The sequence below is a fragment of the Eutrigla gurnardus genome (genome assembly GCF_963514095.1).
Source record: "Eutrigla gurnardus genome assembly, chromosome: 11".
NCBI lineage: Eukaryota > Metazoa > Chordata > Actinopteri > Perciformes > Triglidae > Eutrigla > Eutrigla gurnardus.
Genome location: NC_139925.1, coordinates 11196545 through 11224010, shown reverse-complemented (window position 1 = coordinate 11224010; position 27466 = coordinate 11196545). Strand labels below are relative to the sequence as shown.

Sequence of the window (27466 nt, the reverse complement as noted above, 5' to 3'; positions counted from 1 at the left end):
GGTGTTCTTGTGCTGCTCTCTGAGTGATGTCCTTAGGGATGCGGAGAGGCAGAGCGGGGCCTGAGCTCCTCCGCTGCTCCTTTGTTTACACTGATGGTTTCCAGATGCTAGCTAGTGATCGGAGCGCTACGGAACGCTGGGGAGCAGCCCAGCAGTTTGGGGCTTGTGCCAGCGAGCCCAGGATTCAGGGCCGCTCTATCTGGGATACGTGAAAAAAAAAGAAACAAAAAAAAACATGGCTTTGCTCTGAAATTGTTTCCAAAAGGCTTTGAGAGAGTTTGCGGAGGGTTATTAAATAGTAACACTTTGTACGCTGTGATCTCAAATGCTAAAGTGTCACTTATATTGTCCTCGTTTGTTGGGGCGACACATGCGATGCTCGACGACGTCTTCGGCCACAAAGCGTAATTAAACAATGCAAAGTCACACGAACCCACGAAAACAGGCCTCTATGGGGAGCGCTGGAACAGCTTGATCATCGACCCTGGAGAAAGAGCAGACGAGAGAATGTGTTCATTTTCAAAGTGGGAATTAAAAATGGAGTAAAGAGCGACATAATAAGGTACACATTTTCTCAGTCTTTTACATTTTAAAAGGACAACAGATTTACAAAGCTAACTAAGCTATTTTATAATATTCTAAGGCCAAAGTGAAAAGTGACATTGTGTTGTCTGTGCAGCAGGTTTCTGAATTTGTTATTTCCTGTGGATTTCATCTGCATCTTTGAATCGGCAGCTTTTCTGGAAGCTGCAGCACGCTGTAGCTGCTTCGGGTTATTGTAACACATTGTCACTCGTTGGCCACCGTAGACTCTTTTTATAATGTACTGTATGTTTTCCACCATAAACTGAGGTGCATTGTGCTCGAGTGAAGGCAGATTTATCACTTAACAGCACACCTGTTCCTCCCGTCACTTTCAGCCTCGGCCCCTTTTCTTTACAGGCATTAGAAAGAGACAGCTGCACCAGCAAAGGAGCCGTCCAGAGAGAGAGAGAGAGAGAGAGAGAGAGAGAGAGAGAGGTGAGAAAGATGGCAGCAAAAAAAAGAGAGAGAGACCCACAGAAAACAGTGGCTGTATTTAGAGCTTGTAGTGCATGGTGGGATTGATAAATAGTCCCCATAATGCACCTGGCTGAGGTTCTGGCATGGGGTCGGGGCTGTTTAGTCCAGCAGCGGAAACAGCCAATTAAAAAAAAGAAGAAGAAATGCCTGTGCTGTGTGCAGTGAGTCACAGCTGAGGTAGTGACAGTGTCATTCCTGTGAGCGACTGGAAGCGGCGGCCATCTGCACACCCTGACAGGATGACGACGATGACTGCTCTTCACATCTTTAGCTCCTGTGATGTCAGATAACGTGGCTGGTGATGGTTTTATGAATTATATGATGATGATGTGAAGAAACAGCTTAGACAAAATAGAGCGCAGTTCAAAGAGTGCTTTTTTTTTGGTGGGGGGGTGTTATTTCTGTTTCTAGGTGCCATGCGGATAGCAACACCACATCAGATGTAACGTAACGTGAGAAAGAATGTGACTTTTCTGCATATTTTTCACGTTCTGAGTTGCCTTGATGTGGTCGAACCCAAACCAAGCTATGCACTAAGAATCGTTAAAAGGGGATTATTTACCCGGAATGACCCGACACGTGTTTCTGGTGTGGTCTGACAAACAACCTCGGGCTATTCCTTTTACAGTGGATTTCTCTAATGCTGTGCTGTGATGGGAACAAAAAAAAAATCTCACATCATTGTGAATAACATAAATTCCGTGTACTGGAAGGAAGAGGACTGGGTTGTTTAAGGTTTGTGTTGGTGGTGAAGAATAGATTAGTTTCCTTTATGTCACACTTAACACTCGCACTGTAGAATCCAACAATTTATTTACAAATGTTTAGGTAAAGACGTGTCATTATTCATATACAGCTTAGTGGCATTTGCCAACAAAGACTCTCCAAATCCATACCAGACAAGTGGTTGCATACAATACAATCTGCGTTGTTTTACCCACCAAAACCCTCGTTTTCTCGCAGAGGCAGGCAGACAAACCGCTGAATGGCATGTAGTATTTGCATAAAAAAAAACACTACCGTCAGCGCTGTCTCCTCGTATTAGTTGTCTGTGGGCAATATGTGGAGCCCAAATCAACTGTAGCTCGACGTCTCCCTTAATGTGTCCAGTAAGTATGAAATCCCATATCCACAGCCTTGAAAGAAGCAGACTCTCTGGATTGATTTCTCTTAGGTTTGGCTTGAAAATGAGGTCTAATATTAAACCAAGGCTAACTTATCTTGTTGCCGGTTAAAGGGTTCAGGTTTGTGTCTGTCCACTGGTCATTACTCTTAGCCTGGAATGTAATATCAACGCAAGTGGAAGATCACCTTGAGATCGCCACATTTTTGGTGTTCAGCGGTCAGTAATAGGCATCTCTTTATCATTCATACTGGAGAGGAATTTCAAAATGGTTTTGTGGGGAAAAAAACGATATTGCAATTTCAGCGTTGGATGCCGGGGCTGCATACCATGTAATCTATTTCACGGTATTACCTGAATTACCCTGAAATTGAAAAAAAAAGAAAAGACATCGCAGTGGGTGTCGTCTGGACCGGGGGCCGCTCACTTAAACGCACCAATCCGCCTTCCTCAAATTCCAAATATCGTTGTGTTTGTACAACGTACGCGTTTTAAAATCCAACCTCCGGAGGATCGTCTCCACATTCCTCCACTTGATAATGAATCCTATCCACCGTAGTTGTGACCAGAGCTACAGCGGTTAGTTAACGCCGTTTTACCCCCCTAACTCCCCCCCCGTCTCTGAAATGTATGGCCTAATTGAAAGCAGAGCAGCGATTTTTACGACGGCTCTCAGTGTTTCTCGTGATCTGCCCCTATGGAGGCCATCTGCTTTGGATTTGGATTTCCTCCTCCTTCTCTCCCTCTCTCTCTTAGTTTCTCCTTCCCGTTCTCCACCCTCCTGAGAGGGGCTGATTGGAGGGGTCTCTCCAAAGTTGGCTCGAGTGACTGTGGGGCTTGTGGTATTTGTCCACTTTGTTCTCTGTGTGTGTGTGTGTGTGTGAACGTTGGAGTCCGATTCTTTTTGGGGGGGGGACAGGTTTTTAGACCCCCTTCATTACAGAATCCTTGAGGAGCAGGGGGCTGCTTCACATCCAAATCAGACAGTTAATTATTGCATTATTCTGTTCATCTTGTTCTCTTGCGTCTAACATTCATCTCCCCCTTTTTTTTTCTTTTTTTTACTGTCGCTTGTTATTCTATTCAATGTGGTTTGTGAGCTCATTAATCCTGCGCTATAAGCCAAAAGAATGATCTGTGTCCTTGTAGCGGGGCTAAACTCTTGAGTGGGAGTGTAGCAGGAAACAGTGTGCCGAGACTTTCCAGTTGTGTCTCAGGAGTGTATGAAAACCTGTGGATGTGGAATTTGTTGAGTTTGTGCGTCTGTGTTTGTGCTTTTTAAGTCTGGGTGTTAAAGGGGACAAGGATTGAGAGAGAGAGGGAGAGAGAGAGACGTTGTGTGTGGCCATGTTTTGCAGGGAGATTGCATCAGTGAATGTGTGTGTGTGTCACATGTGTGTATATGCTTCATTTAACAGTTCACTGACCCGTAGTTTGTGCGCATGTGTGATATGATGAGTCCCTGCTGTGATCTGGACCGGAGGAGGATGTGGTCAACTAGTCGGTGGTTATGGAGCTAAACGCTCCCATCTATGGACACTGTCCCCGACACACACACTGACCCCTTTATCTCAACACGCAGGACTCTAGCCTCTGGGACATAAACAAACATTGACTCGACGCAGGCCGGCACCGTCAAAGTGATATGACAAACACGGCTCGCCGTCTCTCCCCGGCACGGACGCCATCGACCAGTTTGCCGTTTCAAAGCTTCGCTTCCACTCGACGGACACCTAAAACCCTCGAAATGGCTCAGATACGTCCATTTAGCTGGGCTTTATTTGCAGAGAGGGAAAACAAAACACAGTCTCCCATTCAGGCTCGTCTCAGGAGCGGTGTGATGACGCAGTTCCATTAAACCAGTCATTGTACTGTTTGTATTGTGTAACTGTTTGTAAATGTTGCCTTAAAAGCGACTAAGCATGGTTATTTGACTGGAAATCAAGCCCGACTGGAACAGTTGCTCGGTCATTCTGGCGCTCGCCGCCGAGGGTTTTGCTATGTAATCCGCTGCATGTACTGTGAAGTGAAGGAACCCAAAGCGTCCTCCGTTATCTGCTGCTCTGAATCCAGCCCCGCATTTCTCAGCCTGCCCAGTGGTGGCACAACAGTCCAGATGTTATTGTGACATTCGTTCCCACGTGTTTGGGTGTCCATCGGAATGTGCAATACCAACTGCGCCAGTAAAGTTTATGACTTCAGAACTGAAATTCAGACCTCCATGAGAGGCAATGTGTCGAAAGGGCCTGAAAACAACTGACCACAATGTGAGTGTTTGAATACCCCATAACTCCAAATGTCCAAATACGTTCTTCTTGATTACTTTTGCACATTTTGCATGTGCAGAACGTGTAAGGCAGAGGTGATATATTTTACATAAGGAATTAGTTAATTCACTGCCTTTTTCACTTTGTGTGTTTGGGTGCACTTAATGTATCAACTGTACTCAAAAGTATTTACAGTCAAGGCTGCTACTAATTATTTTATGGTTTTAACCAACCATCAGTGCCAAACCCAAAGACATTACTACCAAAGGAAACAAAGAAAAGCTTATGAATGACATTAAACTGGCAAATTCTTGACATTTGTCTTGAAAAGACTACATTTATATTTACACTATTCTTGTTTATTGAAAACGAACCTCTTTTGGACACAACTGACCATCTTTATCAAAATTTGCATCCACTCGTTCATCTGGACTGGATAGATAATCCATGTGCAGATCAGGGACATCTCCACATTGATTGCACACGGGGTTGCGTCTCACCTGAAAGCACTCGGCTGCAGACGGAGCATGACGTGCAGCCAAAGGCCAAGGCCGGACCCTGGAAACAGCATGGAGCTGGAGAGGAATGGTCATGAGGAGGACGAGTGCTGTTTCTGTCCCGCTGAGTCCTGGCTGCGGTATCAGGGAGAGATTTGAACAAACAGCTGTAACCCGACTCACTTGGTCACATTTCCAAACGATCGGCGAGCGTTACGGTTCGACCACCTGCGTAGTACAACCGGCCCTATGATCGTAGTTTATTTTTAAACTTCAAATTAGTCATATTTATGGTATTGGATGTAATCGTGGTTAGTGTCACCGCAGCCTGGAAAGTGCTGTGATTTGGGGTGAATGAGAGTGAGAATGGCAGTTGGATCGTGTTGTAAACTAGAATATTTGGTGGGAGAGCGTCCAAACGAAATGTCGCCGACATTGTTTTTAAGACATTTGCCTGTTTATTGCGTCCCTGACAGGGCGTATAGAATGGCGTTCTGCAGGCGAGCAAGAGTCAGATTTTCCAGCCAACGCGCTGTCACAGTGGGAAATGCGAAGCTGACAGTGGGGTTGAGGTCATACTGTTGAGGGGCCAGGTTGAAGCACAGCGCTCGTACTAAGAGCTGGTGCTGATGCAAACTGCTGACGTCTATAAGGACGGAGCCAGATGCTGCTGATTAAAGTTCCTATTACTCACACATGGGCTGGGACAAGGGAAGACGAGGGGATACAGATTGTACCCCTCCTCTCGCTCTCAAGGCCCCCGTACCCCCTAACATCCCCTTCCAAAATCTGCAGCCGACGTACAAGTGATAATGAAAACAGTCTGCAGGCTTGCAGGAGAATCGGGGACCAGCGTGGACAGCTCTGATTTCACTTTGAACACTCTCCTAACCTTCTGGAAAGCTGCCATCAGCTGCATGCTGTGCATTAAGATAACTCCGTTCTGTCATATCAGATTTCCGTCTTTGCATGAAAGCTTTTTTTTTTTTTAAAGTTTGAGCTAAAATAACACAATTTCTCACCACTCCGTTCCCAAATGTTTATCTTCCGAATTGAAGGATTTTTGTTGAGGAAAATAACCACTTCTGGTATGATAATGACCGTCACTGGGCAGATACAAGTTCTGGGATGAGTTTTCACTCCGTTTGTGCTGATGGAGCATCAAATTGATAATGACAAGCCCTGACAGATGTACTAATCAGTATACAGTTGGGTTTCTTTTGGCAGGACGGGGGATAGATTGTGATTTATCCTTTTATGACATAAGCGGTTCATTTGTCCGTGGCATGCTTTTAGGGGAAAAATGCCCTTAAAGTTGCTTGAATAAAGTTGCCAACATGAAGTCATTGGAGCGGCTCCTCCCAAAAACATTGCCCTGAAGCTCGTGCTCTCTCATGGCTGACGGGCTGTTCGTAATCATCTCCTTCATTAGAATCAGAGGAGTAATTTAACACAGCTGTAAATGGAAGTAAATGTCAATTACACAACCACATATAGTGCCAAAAACTGTGTGTAGGAGTGTGCTCTATGATCAAGTTGCGTATGCTAGCGCAACAAGGATGGACACACCCTGCTGCTCAACATCCGCTGCTGTCCAAGAGGCTCTCGTGAAAATGTCACTTTGAAGTCTGCACAGTTTCATGTATCTGCTCATGAATGGCAAATGTTGTATACATTTTTGTTCACCTTGCTTTGTTTTTTTTGTTGTTTTTACAGGCCAGACCCAAAGGTGAGGGGCTGACACCCTACCAGGGGAAGAAACGATGCTTCGGGGAGTACAAGTGCCCCAAGTGTAAGAGGAAGTGGATGAGTGGCAACTCCTGGGCCAACATGGGACAAGAATGTATCAAATGCCACATCAACGTCTATCCACACAAACAGGTACCTGCCATCCGCCCTATGAGAACTTACAGAAATGTCTTAACATAAAAAAAGAAAACATTACTCATACTCGTTAATGGGTGGACTGAACCGTCTCAAGCTAAGTTAACAGAGTCCAGACTCAGCCTCCAGACTTTGCGTGGCTGCATAGCGTCTTGAGGATATTCCAGATGGCCTCATTAAAATAGGATAAAAAATCCTACCGCTAACAATTGCTTTTGCTTCTTTGGTAATAAACCAACACTGAATAAACTAATTGCATCTCCTGAGCGATAAAAGTTTTTGGATTGTTGAATGTTGTCGAGTCTTAAAAAGAATATTTCTCCTTTATTAACGGAAACAAACTAACTCTGAGGTAATTGAGGCTTACAGCTGCAGAAATTCCTCTCGCATAGAATAATACAAAAACAGTGAAATCATATTCACAAAGATGCGGTGAAGTGTTTTTCCAAACAGCAAACACTCTGAGGGGGGATTAACGTGCTGCTGAGTCCGGCTTAACCCCAAATTTGTTGACGAAAGAGATGGATCGCCTGAGAAAGAATCCGCTCCGTCCTCTTGAGCGACGGATATATTTATCCTCAACACTTCATCTTTTAATATTTATGCTTTCCCACATTCTTCCAATTCCACATCCTGAAATAAAAGTGAGGATGAGTGCTTGAGGCCCCGCTCATTCTCGGAATACTACGGCAGACCATGCTGCACCCTCTTAACGCTTACAAAACAGCATTAACAGTGCAATCTATGGCAAAAATGCTAGCAGAGTTCACCCTCAGCTCATACATTACTCCACTATATCTATCTTTACAAATCAAATAGTTGATTGATGTGATATTAATGCTCCAAATCCCATATATTGCCCCTTTAATGCACGACTTTTTCCAAAACCTTAGTTTATTCATTTGCATCTTCACCAACGTGAAATCTTTAAAAAGGCCTGCATGGAAGATTCAATGCACTTCTTTCCATCCAGTTCACTGGTAAGAAAACTCTCGCTCCTTGCCGTCTCTTGTGGCGAAGCTACACACAGGCAAGAAAATCCCCCTGCATTTGCAATGTCACCCACTTAACATATTTCCCCCCCCTGTCAGCATACGAAATGGACCGCTAACCCCCGTGTCCTCGAGTATCAAAAAGTTCAGCCTCTCAGCACGGCTCCCTCCCCACCCTGCGAATTCCCATAAATAACCTGAATATGTATTTTCCAATCCCATGCACATGCATAAAAATATTTGGTGGGAAATATATTTCTTGGACACCCAGTGCGTTCGGTCTTCAAAGAAAAAAGGATCACAATTTCCACTGGGTATGATGGGGGACATGTCCAACTGCACGTTTACAGTTTGATTTACTCGCTGATTTATCACGGCTGATCCCAACAGCTTTTTTAGACAGTGCTGACCTTTGAGGCGTCCTAAACTAACGTGGCTTATTAGCTGCACTGCTTCATCCAATTTATATTCAACCCTCTTCTGCAGGAGAATAAACTACTCCACAAAAGAAAATGAATGGACCCTTTAGCGCATGGCTAATGAGTGTGCTACAGTGCAGTTAAAGCTAGTTACATGACAATTAGCGAGCTTGCTAGCTCAGAAACTTATTTTGCCCCCTTCAATTAATCTTTATTGAATGAAATAAATCCTGAGAACAAAATGCTATGGTGATGTAAATGTCACAGGAAATGAAAGGAGGAAAGGAGCACTGATAGTTTATTTTGAGTGACTAGCACTAGCATTTTCCTGGCATGCTGTTAGCCGTTAGCTTGTCATTTACAGTAGTTCAGGTCTGACAGTCGTCATTATGCCACCAAGCCTCAAGCCCAGCATATTTCACAAAGAAGTGCCACTTCCTGTTGCGGATGGACCTTTGACCTTTGTGTCTTGCAGTGGCCTGTTTTTTCCCCAGGATTCACCTCTCAGGCTGCATAGACGTTGCCATAACTTTGGTTTTTAAGTGAAAGCTTTGCATACATTACTTAAATACGACTTGAAAACGTATCACTGCAAATACGTTTTTAAATTTGCTTTTGTCTGATTATAGGACAACACCCCTAATACCCAAACTATGCCGCTATCAAACAAATCTAAAAATAATTTCATGTTTGACATTCATTATCACATTCTTGCTTCTGTGTCACACACAAATACAAAACGATGAGATCACAACAACCGTTGACTCACAACTCAAAACAGCAGCATGGTTTTTACGGGTCTAACTGAATAAACTACTCACTGAGTGAATCACGTTACATTTACATTATGGGGAAGGCTCCTTGCCCCAAAGCACATGCAGATCTATACCTCATTGTCATCCTTATTGGAGCTGATAAACATAGTAATAAAAATATGTTTTTCTTTTCTTAAGGTATGTTCCCTAACATTGGATGCAAATCAGTATGGTCATATTTTGACTGCAATGTCAATGATTTTGTATAAAATACCTGCAGCTGGAGTTTCTTGCTCAAGGACACTTCAACAGGGAAGACGCCTGCAACACAGGGGCTTGAACCCAGTACCTTCTGACCGCTGAGGGGACCCCATAAAATATGCATCAGATTTCCTAACTTTCCTCAAGGACTTAATGTGTTTGACGTGCCGATAGTAAACTCTCAACGCTTCCTGGCAGACTCATTAGTGGGCGACTGAAATATCTCCTTCAAGTGACCCATGGTAACCTGGTTTCCTTTAGTCAAACCACTTGGAATAAATAGCAGTTATTAGTAGACAAGAACAATAGATGAGAAATAAAAATTTTCCAGATGGATTGTTAAAATAACCTCGAAACGTGCTGGCCCAGAGAGATTCCCTTCATCCTCGGTAATGATTCCAAGAAAGCAATTGCCGTAACAGTTTGCTGATATTTCCATACAGGTCATCGTGATCAAATGCATACGGGATACTTTTTCTTCCTTTTAATAACAGGTTGTGAAAGTGTGCTGTAAGTTTCCACAGTAAGATGGTGCGTTGCCATATCGCTGCAACTAATTGTGTTCGGTACATGTTTGTTCTATGAAGAATATGCGTAGTTTTTGGAGGCCAAAATAGTTCGTTGTATAGCTGAGTCGAATCGGGGCGCCAAAGGAAACTGCTTGCATAACTCTCAGAGGTTTATGGGTGTGCTGCTTGGTTTTTATTTTCTCCAGTGTTTCATATGACTCATGATTGGTTCTCTGTCTGTATCTCCAGCGCCCTTTAGAGAAGCCGGACGGCCTGGATGTTTCTGACCAGAGTAAGGAGCACCCGCAGCACCTGTGCGAGAAATGTAAAGTCCTGGGCTACTACTGCCGCCGTGTGCAATAATCATCTTTATTCAGAGTCAGAGAGCAACTTTTGTGTCCCAAGTCTTATTGCTTTATCCTCCATCAAGGTTGTTAACTTCCTCCCTTCACATCCAGGTCTCCCTCATCCCTGCCCTGCGCACAACATGGCAGCCTCTCCTCCTCACGCCTTCCCCTCCTTCTCTCAGAAGCCACAAACATAGACAGTAGCTCTAATCCTTTCCGTGCCTCTTCTCAACCACCCGCGGAACACAGATTTTTAGTCTTTATGCTTCTTTCTTCTTTTTTTCCCCCTCTAATGATATGAATATTACATCCATGAACGAGAGGAACATGTTAACTTAGGATCAATCTCTCAAAGTGCTCTTCATCAAATGCAAAAAAAAAAAAAAACTTGCCAAAACTAGTGACTTTTTACATCAGAAAACACACAACCCCATCGATCCGATGTTTCGCAACAACCAATCGTGCATTGATGAACAAGCATTAACGGTGTCACTGACAGTGTTGGTCTCAATACATTACCTCACCTTTGGGGTTTAGTTGGCTTTGTGTTTACAGAGATCTGCCTTCCATTTCCCTGCCAAGTGAAGTGTGTGGTAATGTGACGAGCGTTTTAACCCGGGCCTCTCATGATGGTATAATGTATACGAGGCCTTTGATGTCTTGACGTATTAAAAAGGTCAACAGCACATCTTATTAACTGTGAATTAACTGAGGGACAATGTGCCATACATCCCTAGCTTGCATTTGGCCTATTTATTTTCTTGTCGTCTAAGTGTGCAATTTGAATTTTAACTGGGACATAAAGAAATGTTTTTTTTTTGTATGTTTATATATCACATTATTGTGTCACTGCTTCCACGTGTCTTTAGAAACTACTGTAGGTTCAGTCGCTCCTCGTTTTGATTTAGCGCGTCGTTAACTTGTAAGGATTCATTCAACCCTCCCGAGAGTGTATTTGCCACACAATTATCCACAATATTAAAAGGTATAGATGTTAGATAGAAATGAAAAGTAGCTGTAATAATCTTGCCGTCCACACAATTCCTCACCATTGTTGAATATTGGATTTCTCAAAGCCACAAATGATTGAAATACAAAAAGGAGATGTTGGTTTCAGGAAGACATCCGAGAGTTCACATTTAAAGTGCCAGCTGACGCCTGGCAGCCTCAGCGGAGTTAATGAAGCTGAAAGATTTAAATGCATGCGCCCTTAAAAACTATGTCCAACAGCTGATTGCAGTGTACAGTGTTTAGAGGGAGGTGGAAGTTTTGGAGAACTGCAGTGATTTTCAAGTCGGTTGAGGGGAAACAAGATTTAATATAGGCGGGCGTGGTGATGCTGAAGATTCAAGGATATATCGAATGTGATGAAGAATTAAGTCGACGCTTATATTATTTTTTTTTATGAATATAAGCGCCTACTATTATAAACCAATGTCTTTAAAGGAAGAGAAGTACACATCCTGTTTACATTGATTACCGCGCAGACATAAAGCACTACAGTGGAAATTAATGTAGTTTTTTGACTTATGGAAACTTGCCTTTCAAGGAACCTTGTTATACAAATTGTGAACTATTTTATATGTACTGTATCTCTAGCCTTATAAAAGCTGGCTGACTATATTTTATACTGTAAAATACTGTATGTGCCTTACAAAGATTGAAAACATTCTGAAGTATCAGGACTATAGGAGGCCATTTGAAATTGTTGGAAAGACATGTGGGGATGGGCTCAGAGACGGGGGCAGTGTGTGTGTGCATGTGGTAACTGTGCTGCACAGTAAGTTTAATGCAGGTTCAAGATGTGACAAAGGACAAGAAAATAATAAAGTTCCTCTATTAGTTTGAACTGGCGTGGTGGGCGTTCGCTCCAACACAGTTTGCTGAGTTGGAGGCATGGCCTGAAACAGCATTTCCAGCTGGCAAAAACAATCCTACTGTGGTCTGTTGTCATGGAATATCCACAAAGATGTTATTTCTTAGTTGATCCTCACAACAGAACGGACTCGCTCATGAAACTGTGGACCTCACTCTTTGTTTTTTTTTGTGGAAATCTATTGTAGTTGTATTTATCCAAGGAACCGTGGGGTTCTGTGAAAAAAATATATATACAGGTCACTCGCCTTAGTGGGAGAGTGTGCAGTGGCTGATTAAGGTACCTTACAGGTTTAGGAAATTTTGCTAAATTCCACCTGTGAAGTTAAAGGGGCACTCTAGTGATTAGCATAGCTCCACACAGTTGGGAGGATCGCTAGAGACGCTAAAGAATAGTGGAACTAAATACACAATACTTCTAATCCCTTAAACTGCAGGATCCTACATTTCCCATGATGCAACTCCAAAGTATCAGTAGACTTCACCTACCTGGCTAAATCTTTCAAAATCCACAGCCCCTTCATAACACAGGCTTCTCGTTAAAAAACGTGTCCAAACCGCGATGACATCGTTATGACATCAGCAGGGTTATTTTTTTGGGGACTTTTTTTTTTTAGTCCCTGTGATGAGTTAAAGAAATGGTGGAGTGCCCCTTTAAAAGAAGGAATTAGTGTATCTATATCACCGCAGGTTAAAGACCTATAATCTGAATGAAGGATTCTCCTCTTATTTGGGAACAATCTATTTATCGTGCCGTTATCGTCTTTCTTTTTGCTCCGTTTGATGACACTAACAGGTCTTTAACCGTACGGTCCACATCATACCACGTGGCTGTAGTGAGAGGAATAGATACCAATGATGCCTTATGAACTAACCTCATAAACGAGTAACAATTGTAGTGGGATGTACAGAGTTCTGGCAGAATAGTGATGAATCCTGAGAGTTTGATTCCGCCCAGAGACATGTTTTGAGGAGGCCATTTTAAATGGCAAATCAAGAGCCAATGGAAGCAGTTGATACAATACATTTGAAAAAAGAAAAAGAAAAAAAAAGAAGAAATCTCTGCTTTCAGACAGAATGTCTTGAATTGCATATACTTGACTTTTGTAGTACCTTTTCAGTTCAAATTTGTTATTTTCTATGAATGAGATGTGTATTTTGGAACACTTAATAGATGTTGAAATTTTTACAGCAATCTGCAAAAGCTCAAGAGTTATTTCCCTGACAAAGATAGACTGTTTTATGTATATATTTGATGGCCATCATTATCAAGGATAGTAGCTCTTTTAAAGTGTTATGCAATATCGAAGCTTTTTTGTGTGTGTGTGTGAAGAAGGGCCTATTGCTGAGAAATAAACAAAGCTGGGAGTTTTTCTTTTTCTTTTATGTTTTACAATAATCTGTGGGGTTATCCTGCAGAAATATTTATGGAAAGATTTTTTTACAACACTTTTTTGTATAGAATATGCAACAAAGTTACACTAAGAAGGAAATATTGATGTCTACACAGAGTATTATTAAAAAAAAAAGCTGGTACATAATTAATACCCTTTCTCAATTATAAGCCATCGTATTTTTGTGTTTTGTTTTGGTGTTTTCAGTGTCGAATAACCCACAATGTTATTCAGTTGCTACATGTAACTAATTATGAGCTGCCATTTAAATCCATAGAGTCGCATGTATTCATTTTGTAAACAATATTATGAAGATATATATATATTGTGTTAACATGCAGAAATCTTTTTAAAATCTTTCCTTAATTAGTGACGGATACTCACCACTGTATAAGCACGTTAAACTGTGAGATGTAGTTTGCTTAAAGCAGCAATGACAAGGAATTATTATAAAATGTTATGGTGTTATTAATAGTTTAGGGAGTGTATACTTTTGTCAAGAAAGCGTGTGTGACAAAGAACTATTTTAGAGTTTGCATGTGCATGTGTTTGGTTTTGAATGAAATATTATTTTGTGCAATGTATACTTATTTAAATACTTTACAGTAGTTTGCTACAGTACATATTGTTCTTTTTTTTTAACATTATCAGCAACTTCTGATTGTTATTCTTGAAGTATTTCATTTACCGCTAGCGTAGCCTCTACGAATAATACATATTTACTGAATGTAATGTGTTAACACTTATGTGGTCAATTTGGAAAGTTATGTATGTATTCTTTATTGTCTGTATCACTTGAGATGTTTGTATTGCAATGTTGCAATAATGTATTTTTTTTTGTTTGTTTGTTTTGAATTGGACAGAACACAGGCGTGAGGTAGGGAAGACAATGAGAGTGGAGAACAAGGACAGTCATGGTTTCAAGACTAGACCACAGGTCTGTTTTTCATGTCCATGAAATGGCATTCCAAAATGTGCCTTATTTGTTAGTTGGGAAAACATGTTAGTGCTTGAGTGCTGTCGAGAGTTTGGTGAATTAAAGTCATATTGAATTAGGAGTGCTTGGATTATGTGGTTTCATTTGTTTGAGTCCTCCGCCGAGTTGTTGTTACCAGTAACTGGGAGGTGTTCACTTTGAAGGTTTGATTCCAGCCAAAAGCAACACATTGTTTTCTGAGCGCTCCAGTCTGTATATTATTCATTTCACAGAGTATGTTTTCATCGTCACGCTGAACTGTGTCTCCGAGTGCGAGCTGGAAGACTTACGCAAGGCTGAGCGTATAGATTATGATAAAGAGGTTTTTAATGGATTATTTATGGTAGTTGTGCAATGCAGGAGGGGGGGGAGAGAGGGCTTGTAAAACGTGTTTTTTACTTTCCGTGAAAGTGCTGAAAGATAACAGACACGTCGAGCTGGCGGGACTTGATTTCAACACTTTGAGGCAAACTGCAGACAGGAAAACTAAAAACACACCAAAAAAAAAAAAGAGGACACCAGCTGACATGGGCGCTGTGTGATAAATGGAGACATTAACCACTTGTAAAGTTGTCACTGCGCCGCATGTGTACGAGACGGCAACGCCGGGGTCTTTCGGGCCAAGTTTCCACGCAACAATATTGGACATGCATTCCAAATAACTAAAACTAAACCAGAGGGTGGGGACCCAAATTATATCAAGTTTGTTACAACATCTCTTGCTCGGACAGAGCGAGAGCTGAGGAGTCTCTATAGCAACAATGTAATCGGAGAATTCAAACAAACGGTGGAAGGTCAGCGCGCATATGGTTTCATTTAGGGGCAAGAGTTGCTTTTTCACCTCGCTTCATTATTTACTTTCATAAAGTATTAGCTCGATAAGCAGCACCACCCAGTCTCTGACTTTCAGACATGTCCGAGGAACCTCCTGTTCTCTTTCCCTCCTCCAGACGGCTTTGCGCTTCAAATAAAGAAGCAGCAAAGAAAGGGCAGCCCACATACAAACTAAAGACATTTTCAGGTTCCTTTATGGTAGATTAAATTGTCTGCATGCACCATGTCCAAGGATCATCTATCAGCTGCATTCATGTGCTCCACTGTAGGTGGATGTCACATGATGTCATATCCCGCTCTGATGGACAGGAAGTCGGTCGCACTGGAGGAGCCGGTGTCTAAAAAAAGCTGCTGGATCATTTCCAGGAAGCTTTAAAACCAGCAGGGTCGGCGGCACATGAGCAAATGTCCTGTACTAAGACTAGAGCTATTAAAATCTGAAAACAGTCATTTTATTTGGTAGTAAATGGAGAGTAATTGCACAATAAGAACATTTTACATAGCGGGTGACTTGTGTGCTTGTACAAGTAGATGGGTCATGTACAAACTTGGAAAAGCAAGATATCTAACGTCATAATCAAAAAGTGATTTAGGGAAGAACGGAATGACGTGGGACAGGTCCGCCTCGAAAATATCTGTATATAAAAGATAAAGTAAATACCAAATGGCTGCATGCCGAGTCATCCCACAGATGTCCCTGTATGATCTTGGGTGAGCTCCCCACAGTCAGTAATGACAATTTTCTTAATCACACCACCGTCATGAAGACCAAAGGATTCCATCTTCCCGACCACATCCAAACCGTCCTTCACCTGCCCGAACACCACGTGTTTACCGTCAAGCCTGTCAAAACAAGAGTCAAATAAAAGGGGAGGCCTTTGGCAAGACAATGAGTGGCAGAGATAAGATGATTAAAAAGCTCCACAAAGTATTTACCATTCAGTTTTAGTCGTACAGATGAAGAACTGGGAGCCGTTGGTGTTTGGCCCTGAATTTGCCATTGAAAGTATTCCTGAGGAGATGAAAAAGCCAATAAGTACATCAAATAATGAACGCGATGCGGTCGACAAGATCTTGACCTCCTTTTTAACCACAAACCCAACACCCTTTAGGCCTCACTGGAGGCAAAGAGAAGCATAATGTGAGTCTGCGTCTAACTGTGTTAAGTGAAGGCCTGATTCTCTTTTCTGAAAAGCAAACAGTGATAATGCCACACTTTCAAAATGAAGCACAAAATAATCAACAGTTTATTCAGGAAAATTCATTATTTTGATAAGAGCAATTTGACTATCTAAAAAGTAGGTCATTCACCTGGGGATCAAACATCCATATAGCCACTGGTTTGAGTCCTGCATAAAATTAGGCACTGCCATCTAGTGGGGAGGCAGCTACATATATTTTACAGGTTTATGTAAGATGATATAATGGGAAATTATACTGTTAAGGACCAGCGAGGCCTACAGTTTACTAATATTTCCCTTAGTGATTAATATGTTGAGGTTAGTTTTGATTGACCAATTGTTTTGTTTTCAAAATAGTGTGAATCTTCACTTTTGAGATACTGGAACCAACGGATACTTGACAGTTAAATTACTTCATGTTCTTTCCATCTGTGATTCATTGAATTGACAAATTGTTTCAGCATTACACAAGAGCATCCCAAACACAGACACGCCACCCAGACAACCAATCGGCTGTGTTTTTGACTGGCAGCCTGCCACTTTGAAAAACTTGCTTCATACAAAGACGGCATTCATGCTATTGATTACAAGTTAATAATACACATATTAGATCATGTACAGAATCAATAGTTGTTCACAAAACACAAAGCACAGACAACAAACACAGGTAAAGATGAATTGGGAGGTTGTTTATTTGGTCTCCTGTAGATAAAGTAGTCCGTAGCGGACGTGTACGGGACGCTGTGGAGACCTACCTGGACCTGTGTGTTGTAATTTGAAGTTTTCATCTTTGAATGTCTTCCCGTATATGGATTTCCCTCCTGTGCCGTTGTGGTTGGTGAAATCTCCCCCCTGGGTAACAGAAAGCACAACAAGACAACGTGGCAAACAGGTGATGGGGAACCATCTCAAGTGTTAGTCTTACCTGACACATGAACTCAGGTATGACCCTGTGAAACACGGATCCCTTGAATCCAAAGCCGGGCTCCCCAGTGCACAGCGCTCTGAAGTTTGCTGTCTCATTGATTACATTGAACATGATGGCGAGTCAAGGAGAGACTTCTTTAAATGGTCAATTAAACCAATGTAACTCTTGATATTCAGTTTAAATAAACGTGGTTAAACATACCTGCGGTCTTTGGCACTACGTCCGCATTCAACTGCAAGACAACACAAACCACATTTCAATTCACGGGTGATGGTTTCCGCTGAGCAATGCCCTTATCTGTACAAAACGTGAGACATGCTGCAGGTGAGACCGGCTTCTGGGGAGGCTAACGCTAGCTAGCTAGTTACCTCAATGGTTATTCTTCCAAGAGGCTCACTGTCCGCCTCAATATCCAAAAACACGACGGGGTTCTGGGCGGGGCCGGAGGAAAACAGCCTGGCGGCGGCGACGCCCGGCGTGCTGTACCTCATGCGGTATTTGATTTGTGACATCGCTGCTCGGCTGGCGGGATGAGGGGAGGACCTGCGCTAGGCCATGGTGTTTACATGTGACGTCACGCGGGCTGACAGGAGGACCCGCGGCAGGGAGACACAGCGACACCAGGTGGCAGCTTTCGGTAGTACTTCATTTAGGTCGACAAAACAGGTTCACTACTGTCAAAATCTCAATTATCAGTGAAATCTTTGCAATCCTGTTTTGCAAATAATACTTTTGAGTTTTTATTCATCTATTTTTCTGTAAATAATGCTTTATTTATGTTAAATTGTTTACATCATTCCACAAAAAAAAAAAATGGGGATGATAGCTAATCAGCTGTATTAACATGTTTGGGATGACATTTGCAGAATTTCGCTGTCAGTCATATTTAGATTTCAAGGAGTGGAAAAAGAAACAATTTTGCATTAAGTTACTGTTCCCTGCTTTAAATGAGATTTTCTGAAAACGTTTAAACTTTATTATTCCCTTGTAAACTGGTCACACTCCCAAAAACATTTTATTTTGATGAACAGTGATGCCTTTAAAACTGCAAATGCATTATTTAAAAAAAGGTTTTAACCAAGAGGGAACTTTTTCCATCAGGAATTAGTGACAGTATTGTGATCACAGCTACACTGATCTACTTCAGTCATAAAATAAAAGTAAGCTTGGATCAATCACTAAATAGTTCAGAGGCCCACAGCAGCTATCAAAGCTTCAACTGTGACTCACTGAAAAAAAACATGATTATTTGCCACAGTAATTGAACCAATCTACTTGAAGTATTTATTTCAGCTCACAGGATATCCTGTTACTTTTCAACATCCAATAATGTCCTTTTTGACTTATGCCCTATGAATAAACTATTTGTTAAAGTGGTAGACCTTTTCACAGCAGGTGTTAGTAATGACGTATTAACGATGTCAGCATGCACAGCACCAGGACCTTGAAGCAGCCATAATTCCATAATTTGATCATTCATTTTTGTTTTGCGGAATATGTAATGATTTAATATATGCTGGTTGCACTTTGCATGTCAAAAGACACAAAAGGCCATTAATTGTGTTTCATCTGAATACATATTTATTAGATAAATATTAGGATGTCACGTCATCTAACTACATACAGGTTTGCAAGACTAGAAATCACAATGTTTTTCTGACCAGTTTAGAATATGAAATGATTGTACATAGGATGTACAAAACCAAAGAGACAACTGCCACCTGTTGTGCCAATCACTTCAGATTGTACCTTTATAGCATCATTTGCCAATTTGCATAAAAATTATAAATTTGAGAAAAACTTTTTTTTCCTTACAAACTGTAAATTTGGAAAACAACCCTTAAGAGCTACTAAAAGCTCAATGTCTCCAAGTCCCAATTATACCTCAAAAGGTTTTAATAATTTTGTAGCACCTTTATAAAGTACACAGGTAATAGAGAAATACACAGAAGTTTAATATTACACAAAGGAAAAATGTCTTTTTTTTCTCAGAAACCCCCACGAGGAGGGTTACATAAAGTATCTTCCATAAATGAGCAGGCGTGGTTAGAGAGGTCTGCACAGACGCAATCGAACACAGACCCATCTTGCCAATTCAATGTCTGACAGGAGGATGCAAGCTTTACAAATTCTAAATACACTATGCACACTCCCCCTGGAGAAAATGAATACATTTCTGTTAACGTGTCTCTATTTGTCATTTACATTATATACACGTATCCCTTACATCCCCGACCCTCTGCCACAACCTCACCTTGTAATGCAAACAGGAGGGGGGTCTTCCCCCGAAATTCCATTTTTACAATAGTAATTGCATTCTCTTTGAAATCCTCAACTCAATTTTTCCTGCAATCAGATGGTACAATTTGTGTTGCTCAAATTACTCGACGTGATTTTGTGAGAGGTTGCAGTTGCAGTTACAGTACACACTGTGTAGGGAAATAAAACATCCTGGTGTGGCAGTGCGTTGTCTTTAACAAACATATAAACGAACACATACAACATCCGATCCTTCAACTGTGTTATATGCAGGTGATTTGATCAGTTTTGAAGATCAGTACAGCCATATTTGGTTCTTCAAACGGATTGCAAATCTCAAATGGGGGAACTTTTATCCAACGAATACAGTATATCTTAAATTCATTAACTATACTGCATAAAACTGTGTAAACCAAATTATACTTAAAAACACTGGACAAAAATAATAACTTAAAACAATATCAAATGTGATGAAAATACACAATTCCCACTTTTTTTTTTTTTTTTTTTTTGCTAGGTATGGTTATCAAAAACTCAGGCCTCAAAACAATCCAGAGGACATTTTGCACATTCTCACTTTAAATAAGGATGAGGTCACTTGTTCAAATGATATTAAGCAAATCATTTTTTTGGGAGAAATTTGGACCTCTAAGCTGCATTAACAATCTTTTTAGACAGAAAACAATTAATTTAAAGCTGACCAATTCTCATCCATAAAAAAAAAATTAAAAAAATTAAAAGAACTCCTACAACTTTCCTGCAGAGAAATTTGAATATTCCTTTTCACAAATGCATTGTCACAAAGTTATGGAAAACAATACAAAGGTACTCAATACAAGGCCAGTGAGAGTGCATTTGGATCAATTGGTTATAATATTGGACTGGTTAAAAGGGATTCTGTGTGTTTGTGTGTGTGTGTGTAGTCCTTGACAGACACAGTACCATGGAGTTGTCAGTAATAGATAGGTACAGTACTGTACAGTCACAAAGTATTCACAAAGGGTATATACAACAGCTCTGGAAACACTGTTGGATCATGCATGATCTCTTTCCCAAAAAGATGCTCAACGGCAACAAAACGACAGAAGGAGAGATCGCAACAATCCCACGGATGTTTCTATAAAACACTGTGATTTTAAAATCACTTCTGTGACGCCTGTAAGATGTTGAAATCCTCTTAAATGTCATGTCCCGGTCAAACCCCCTTACAAAAAAAAGCATAGGACAACTTTGGTGATGTTTATCTGATTAATTTCAATGTGGGACGAAGATAAAAACACACTACAACAAACAAACAAACAAAAAAAAAAACAATAAAAGAAATGGATGAATCGGAAATAAAATAATAAATATAAAGACAAGAGAGAAAAGTATTTGATCAAGCACGTTTAGGCTGGGCAAAAGACGACAGCAGCCATTGGCACACATGCACTTGTGAACAAAATGGTGCTGCATTTTGATGAGGAAGAGCGAAACATTACAATAAATACACAAGAACGACTACAGACGGGAGGAAAAGTACTGAGACAGCTGTTAAAGTGGATTGTTTCATCTTTCTTCCATTCATTTTTTTCTCCCCTCCTGTCTCAAACTTTCTCTCCCCGCTGTCTTTCACGTACGCTCGCAGGCAAACGAAAGAGGACACGTAGAAACATACACACACACACATACGTATATACACGCTCACACACACACTCACACACTCACACACACACACACACACACACACATACGTATATACACGCTCACACACACACTCACACACTCACACACTCACACACACACACACACACACACACACACACACACACACACACACACACACACACACACACACACACTAAATTGCACAATGTGCGCTCGTCTCCTCTCTGTTGACACTCGAGGACGTTTTTAGCTCGTCCTTTCAGTGCTCTGATTCTGATGAGTACCAGTTATTCAACTGTCACGCACACACACTGAGAAGTCTGGGAGTCAAAGGCATGATGACATGTGCCAAAGTTTTGGAAGAACACATTTCAAATAGGATAAAAAAAAAAAAACGAAAAAAAAAACACTCTTACAAGACGATGTGTTTTTTTCACAAAAAGAAAATCATAATTAAAAAAAAACAAAAAACAAAGCAACAACACTTTTCCTAGAGCCCGTAAAGGCTACTATCTCCTCTGCGTTGTTCACACATGATGATTATAGCTGCACAGTTTTCAGTTGAAAAGTCAGGAATATATATATATATGTATATATATATATGTATATATATATATATATATTATATATATATATATATGCTTTAGTGCCCACCAACATGGCTGTAAATGGTGTGTTTGGAGTCAGAGGCGGTGGAACTGGTGCGTGGAATCTTTACACGAGGAAAAGAGGGAGTGTGGGGAGAAGTGGCGTTCCTGCGTTCTCCCTTGGAGTTCCCATACAGGCGCCTCATTTCTCAGCCGTGCTCCTATGCCACACATGATCTGTCCATAGACTCTGTACGTGTGTGCGCGCGTGAGCATAGGAAGCCGCTCGAAGTGTCGATAGGAGGTCGATGAGGTGTCTGTGGACGGACAGTCAAACACCACGCGACCCCTTTAGGTGCGGAAAGGGCTTCTACGGGGAGGCGGAGGGGCTAGTTGTTCTCGAAGAGGGAGAGAAGGTCGTCGTTGCTGTTTGTGGGAAGGTCGGGAGGGTCCAGGTATGATAGTAACTCGTCCGGGTTGGCCAGCTCTGGAAGCAGCTGTGGATGAAAGGCAGAAAAGAGGCGATGAGTGGCACGGCTAAATATCCTGAAGACATAGTTATCTTTCTGACGCGCGATGACTTAGCTGGTACACATAAACAAGCGTAGAGAAAAGAGAGCACACAGCAAAGAGATGAGAGCAGCTACAGCAGACAATGTTAGAGGTAGCCGAGGGTGCCCGGAGCGGGGCACACTTACATCCAGGGAGGGTTCGGGCATATCCTGGGCTCCCTGACCCATCTGGCCGTCTGACGAGGGGTTAAAGTTCAGATCGCTGTGGGGGTGACTGTTCTGCCCGGGCTGTTGAGGCTGCGGCTGAGGCTGCGACAGGCGCGGCGGCTGCGATGGCTGGCCACTGTGATGCAAGGGCTGCCCTGACTGGCCACTGTGATGTAAGGGCGGCCCTGATTGGCTGCCGGGGTGGGGAGACGCATGCAAGCTCTGCTGCATGGAGTTATGGGACTGATCGGTATGGGACATCTGCAGGTGCGAGAGGGAGACAGAGAAGCGAGAGAGAGAGAGAGGTGGAGAGTGAAAAATAAGGAGGAAGACACGGGGAGGAGAAGGGGGGGGTGCGTGGGAACAAAGAGAGGAGAAGCGGAATGAGTTCCAGCGTGACTAATGTGGAACAGGCCTTCTAAATGGAAGTTGTGATCGGCAGACATGTACAGCTGCAACATTATACGGCGACATGAGCGTGTGAGCATGACTGAGCACACATGCTGGCTACAGGCACGTGCTGCTCCCAGAGACTCCGGAGATATCCTTCTACAAACTAAAAAAGAGACATAAAACCTAAAATCAGACCAAACGTGATCCCAATTTACTAGATTGCATCGTGATATACCGTTCCCATGGACATACTTTGCTGGTATGATGGAATGGGGAAAGCGAGCAGCCCTGGAAAGCAAACCGTACTTACTGCATCATTCATGCCATGGTTTAGAGGCTTGTCCTGGGAGAGGAGACCACCAGGACCGTCTGGGGGGTGGGAGAGCTGGGGGCCATGGATGAAGTCATTCATAGGGGGACCTCCTCCACCTCCACCTCCACCACCACCACCAGAGTGGTTCCCGTGAGGGAAGTCAAAGCTCCCTTGGTGGTAACTGTTGCCTGGAAGGACAAAAAAAAACAACTTTTGTCAAAAGGCTAACTGCAGTTTGGCCTCGCTGACTTGTCTGATGGATCCTTAGTGTTGCAAAAAAAAAAGTTAGCTTTTCAAAGTGGTTACATAAGGGGATACACGCATCCCGATTTCTTTTTTTTTTTTTACTGTTATGAAACATTTATCAGAGCAATGAGCAGGTTCAGCACAATACTCTTCTTGGGGCTTTTTCTTTGTTCAATGCACTAGAGACCCTGGCAGTAGTTCCTGCTAAAAAGAGAAAAACAGCTCACTTTTCCAACAAATGAGCTGACTCTCCTGTTATTTATCTACGCAGTGGGAACTTGGCTGCTTTTCTTTACCTGCTCCGGGGTAATCTCCCCCGTTTCCACTCGGATGTTGAGAAGGATGCGGGGGGTAGGGGCTGGGACCTAGTACTGGGCCGGGTCCGGGTCCTGAGCCGGGCCCGAGCTGGGCGATCATCTCCATCACATTTGGCATGGTCATCTGACTGGGACTCATTGTCTTAAAGCGCTTAGCAAGCGGTCCGTCGGGGTCCTCTTTGATGTGTAGCTCGGACTTGATGGGGACAGGCCGCCAGCTACACGTCGGGTCTATAGTGACCTCCTCGAACTCGGAACTAATAAAGGAGAAAGTGTGTTACGTTTTTTTGAAAACTCAAAATGAAGGGTGGATTTAGGAGAAGAAAGAGCAAAAACTTACTTTTGGATGGCATTGAGGATTCCCCACATGTACTGGTCCACCTCTAGACCTTCTAATAATGCTGTTTTACTGAAGGGAGAGAAAAAATAGTTTAGAATCCATTCATGGCCGTCACATCTCCACATCTTTGCTAAAAAAATCTCTTCACTTACTTGCACACAGGACACCTCCATGTCCCCCTCTCACAGTTGAGCTGCAAGTAGGACTCCAGATCAAAGCACTGGGGAGAACGACATCACCAAAGCTTGTGAGATTAATCTTCTCCCACTCAAAAGTGACACACGACGACATTTTTACATTAGCAGTTCACTTCTGTGAACGTGAACGAACCTGGACATGTTTGCAGTCGTGCCCCCGTGCGGGGAGCTGGATGCGTCGGAAGGTGATGGGACATTTCAGGGACACTTTAATGGCCGTCTGCTCCACGCCGTCCTCCCCGTTCAGAGTGGTGCTGCCTGCGGAGGCCGCCACGCTGCTGAAGTTCCTCTTCACTGAAAAGCGATTCAGAGAGGAAGGAATTACTTTGGGGAAAGTTGCAGGTGTGCTTCAATGCCTATTTCAAAGCGCACCATAAAGAGAAACAGGCGTGTAATTGAGACGTACGTCTGCATATTAACTACACTGAGGGACGAAATGAGCCGTACCCTTGGTGATGCAGTGTTCTGCAGGAAGGAGTCTTTTCTTCAGGAGCCCCTGGAGGACGGATCGCACAGATGGCCTGTGGACCAGCTGCAGCACAAACAGGTGGGACTGCAAAGCAACACATGAACATGAAAACATGGGAAAAAAAAGAATCAAACAGAAAGTCTAATGAGCACAACACATATCCTAAGTTAAATCATCCGTGTGAAAATCGTCCCAGCTGCCCGTTCTGCGATGCGATGCATTGTCCAGATAAGTGTGTACTCACGCAGCAGCAGGCAGTGACTGTAATCTGGATGGTGTTTCTTCCAGGTTGGCAGACGTGCTTCAGGTGCAGGGGTTTGTGGGAGGTTTTGTTGTCGCCCCGCTCGATGGTGAGGGGCGTGGCGTTGACGCTGACCTGGACGGAGGCGGGCCAGTTGGTGTTCATCTGCCTGTCTTCATGGTGGTAGCACTTGAATTGGAGCTCGAGGTCTGACCTGCGGCCAAGACTGTCAGCGGTTAGTGACATTCTGAATGACAACAAACAGATCCTGTGGATTTCCGCGGTGGTCCTACCTCCACATGAGGGTCTGGTGGACGGAGGGTCGAAGGTGGAAGACGTGGTTGCTGACTGCCAGGTTGTGCTCCAAGCGGAACGGCTCCAGCACCACTCCGTCCCTGACTGGGAACGTCAGCCGCAGCTCCTCATTTGGGTTAGCTGGGAGATGAGGAAAATGTGGGATTAAAGCACAGTGTGCCAGCTTTTAGATTATCATTTTTTGTTGTTGTTTTTTTATGTTGGGACCCCAGGAAGACTAGCTCGTCCCACCTTGGCGACAGCTGATCCTTTTAACAATAAACAATAAATAACAACCACCTGTTTCAGACATGCTGGGCTACTCACATGGAGGGGGCGGAAGAGCTGTCATATTTGGTTTCATGTCGGGTGGAAATGGGGGCTTCACATCCTGGTTCGGCGACAGGTATGGAGGAATACTACTTCCTGGGGTCATAGGGGGTGTGGGATTACCAGGGACCGGGGAGTGGGGGTAGTTACCGGGCCTCGGGGGCTATAAAAGACAGGAAAAGTGCAATAATGAAAACATCCGTATAAGCTGTTTCACATACATGACTGGCTCATATTTAGGTCTTACGGTGCTGAAAACGTACCCCATTGCCTTGGCTGTAGGAGTATCCGCCTCCAGAGAAGTTGGTGCTCTGACTATTGAAGGGCTCTTGCTGTGAAGTAATGAGAGCAATTATAATTTCATACAGATCCTTAGTTGCTGTAGAAAACGGATAGATGGCTGAATGATGTGGCATAGCAGACCTTGTAGTACTGGCCCATGGGCATGCCAGGTGGGTACTGTCCTTGGCCCTGCTGCCCTGGCATCCTCTGGCCGGGGTAGTTGGGAGAAGGCAGCGGCCTGGAGGCGTTCGTTGTGGGGTACTGGCCCTGCTGTGATGGGAACTGACTGCTCGGCCCGTACGGCTGACCTCCATAACTCGACTGGATCAAAGATTAAAAAAAAAAAAAAACATCTTTTAAGTACTATAAGGAGTAATAACCAATCACAGGAAAGCACTCGTTTTCATCTTTAGAGTACAATGAACATTAACGATTCTATTTGTGCATTATATTCATCTGTTGTGATTTATGTTCTGTTATGTTCATATTTGGCCAGGAAACGACCAAACAGGCACAAATGCAAAGTGCCCTAGTGTTGGCTTTGAGCCTGCAGGGAAATGGAGCTAATTGTTTTACTCATCAGATCTTTGCACTCACCTCCCCAGGATACGACCTCTTCATCCCCTGCATGGGCATGCCCTGTCGAGGTCCTCCGGGATACCCTTGCTGAGGCATCCTTTGGCCGTGAGCTCCAAAAGGCACCATGCCTGGGGTTCGAGCCTGGTTCATGCCCATGGGAGGTCCACTCATATTGGGGTTATTCATGGCTGATCCCATGCTGGCTGGATTCATCCCTCCAGGGGGGCCTCGAGGGCCTGGCTGGTTCATAAACTGGCTATTGTAGGTCTGTGCAGGGCCCATTTGGAACGAAGAACACATCTGAAGGCAAAACAGAAGGTTCCAGTGTTTAATATCATCATTTTGAATCTCCAGCAGGTGTTTGGAGAAAACATTTCTGCGCATATTTGTCTGGTGGTTAAATATCCGTTAGCAGCCGCTGTGTGCTGTACCTGTCCATACTGGTTCATTTCTTTATTCTGGGTTTCCTGCAGAGCTGCCACCGTGGCCGTTGCTGTGGCCGTTGCCGTAGCAGCGGCGGCAGCAACAGCAGCAGCTGCAGCAGCGGCTGCCGGTTGAGTGAAGTCACCAGGAGAACGTGAGTGGGAGGTCATTCCCATACCTCCCGGAGGAGGGTTTGGACCTCCAGAGTAACTGTTAAAAAAATATACATGTTTTAATCATTACGGTAAGTTTTACTGCTTGAGCTTTAAACCAAAAAAAAAAGAGTCCTATCCAGTCTCTTACCTCGCGCTGTATCCCCCAGGACCTCCGGGGTAGCCAGGCCTGCCGTACATGCCCTGCTGCATGTACTGTTGGTTGGAACCTCCTTTGTTTGGAAACTGTTGCTGCTGAGCGTTGAACTGGGGGGAGTTGAGCCCTGCTGCGCTGGCAGAGAGACCCGATCCCATAGGGTTACCTCCAGGATTCATGGGGTTATTGCTATTTACCATCGGGTTACCGAGCACCT

The 27466-nt window shown here is 43.2% G+C and overlaps 3 protein-coding genes across 8 annotated transcripts in view; 1 reads left to right on the top strand and 2 right to left on the bottom strand.

Annotated features, from left to right (window-relative positions):
* Positions 1-14443, top strand: part of zcchc24 (zinc finger, CCHC domain containing 24) — a 34576-nt gene extending 20133 nt beyond the window's left edge. The window contains exons 3-5 of one of the 3 annotated variants that reach the window (XM_084021525.1): positions 6666-6830; positions 10019-10061; positions 10228-14443. In XM_084021525.1, the coding sequence (XP_083877651.1) occupies positions 6666-6830; positions 10019-10061; positions 10228-10313 (294 nt within the window). In that variant the 3' untranslated portion in view covers positions 10314-14443. Of the gene's footprint in view, positions 1-6665; positions 6831-10018 lie in introns of all 3 variants that reach the window. The other 2 variants (XM_084021524.1, XM_084021526.1) reach the window with 2 other exon arrangements.
* A 1182-nt stretch (positions 14444-15625) lies between these two features.
* On the bottom strand, positions 15626-17864 carry ppifa (peptidylprolyl isomerase Fa). The gene is made up of 6 exons (XM_084021183.1): positions 17673-17864; positions 17506-17536; positions 17302-17390; positions 17132-17228; positions 16132-16207; positions 15626-16038 (listed from the first exon to the last, which is right to left on the bottom strand). The coding sequence occupies exons 1-6, from the start codon at positions 17814-17816 to the stop codon at positions 15876-15878; spliced, it is 600 nt and encodes a 199-aa protein (XP_083877309.1). The 5' UTR covers positions 17817-17864; the 3' UTR covers positions 15626-15875.
* A 1374-nt stretch (positions 17865-19238) lies between these two features.
* The window catches only part of zmiz1a (zinc finger, MIZ-type containing 1a), a 72057-nt gene continuing 63829 nt past the window's right edge, over positions 19239-27466 (bottom strand). For all 4 annotated transcript variants that reach the window (XM_084021509.1, XM_084021510.1, XM_084021512.1 and 1 more), the window contains 16 exons: positions 27244-27464; positions 26949-27150; positions 26536-26817; positions 26080-26259; positions 25920-25988; positions 25654-25819; positions 25326-25467; positions 25036-25246; positions 24770-24875; positions 24456-24616; positions 24278-24345; positions 24126-24194; positions 23765-24042; positions 23220-23410; positions 22496-22777; positions 19239-22294 (listed from right to left, as the gene is read on the bottom strand). In XM_084021509.1, coding sequence (XP_083877635.1) covers positions 22187-22294; positions 22496-22777; positions 23220-23410; positions 23765-24042; positions 24126-24194; positions 24278-24345; positions 24456-24616; positions 24770-24875; positions 25036-25246; positions 25326-25467; positions 25654-25819; positions 25920-25988; positions 26080-26259; positions 26536-26817; positions 26949-27150; positions 27244-27464 — 2736 coding nt within the window. In that variant the 3' untranslated portion in view covers positions 19239-22186. The remainder of the gene's footprint in view (positions 22295-22495; positions 22778-23219; positions 23411-23764; positions 24043-24125; positions 24195-24277; positions 24346-24455; positions 24617-24769; positions 24876-25035; positions 25247-25325; positions 25468-25653; positions 25820-25919; positions 25989-26079; positions 26260-26535; positions 26818-26948; positions 27151-27243; positions 27465-27466) is intronic.

Bases quoted from the DNA above. Each gene is read 5' to 3' on its own strand.
- ppifa (XM_084021183.1), bottom strand. From the start codon at position 17,816: ATGTCACAAATCAAATACCGCATGAGGTACAGCACGCCGGGCGTCGCC. The intron at 17,229-17,301 runs GTAAGACTAACA...TCTGTTACCCAG, and splicing joins TACCTGAGTTCATGTGTCAG to GGGGGAGATTTCACCAACCA. The intron at 16,208-17,131 runs GTAGGTCTCCAC...TCATCTCCTCAG, and splicing joins ATTACAACACACAGGTCCAG to GAATACTTTCAATGGCAAAT.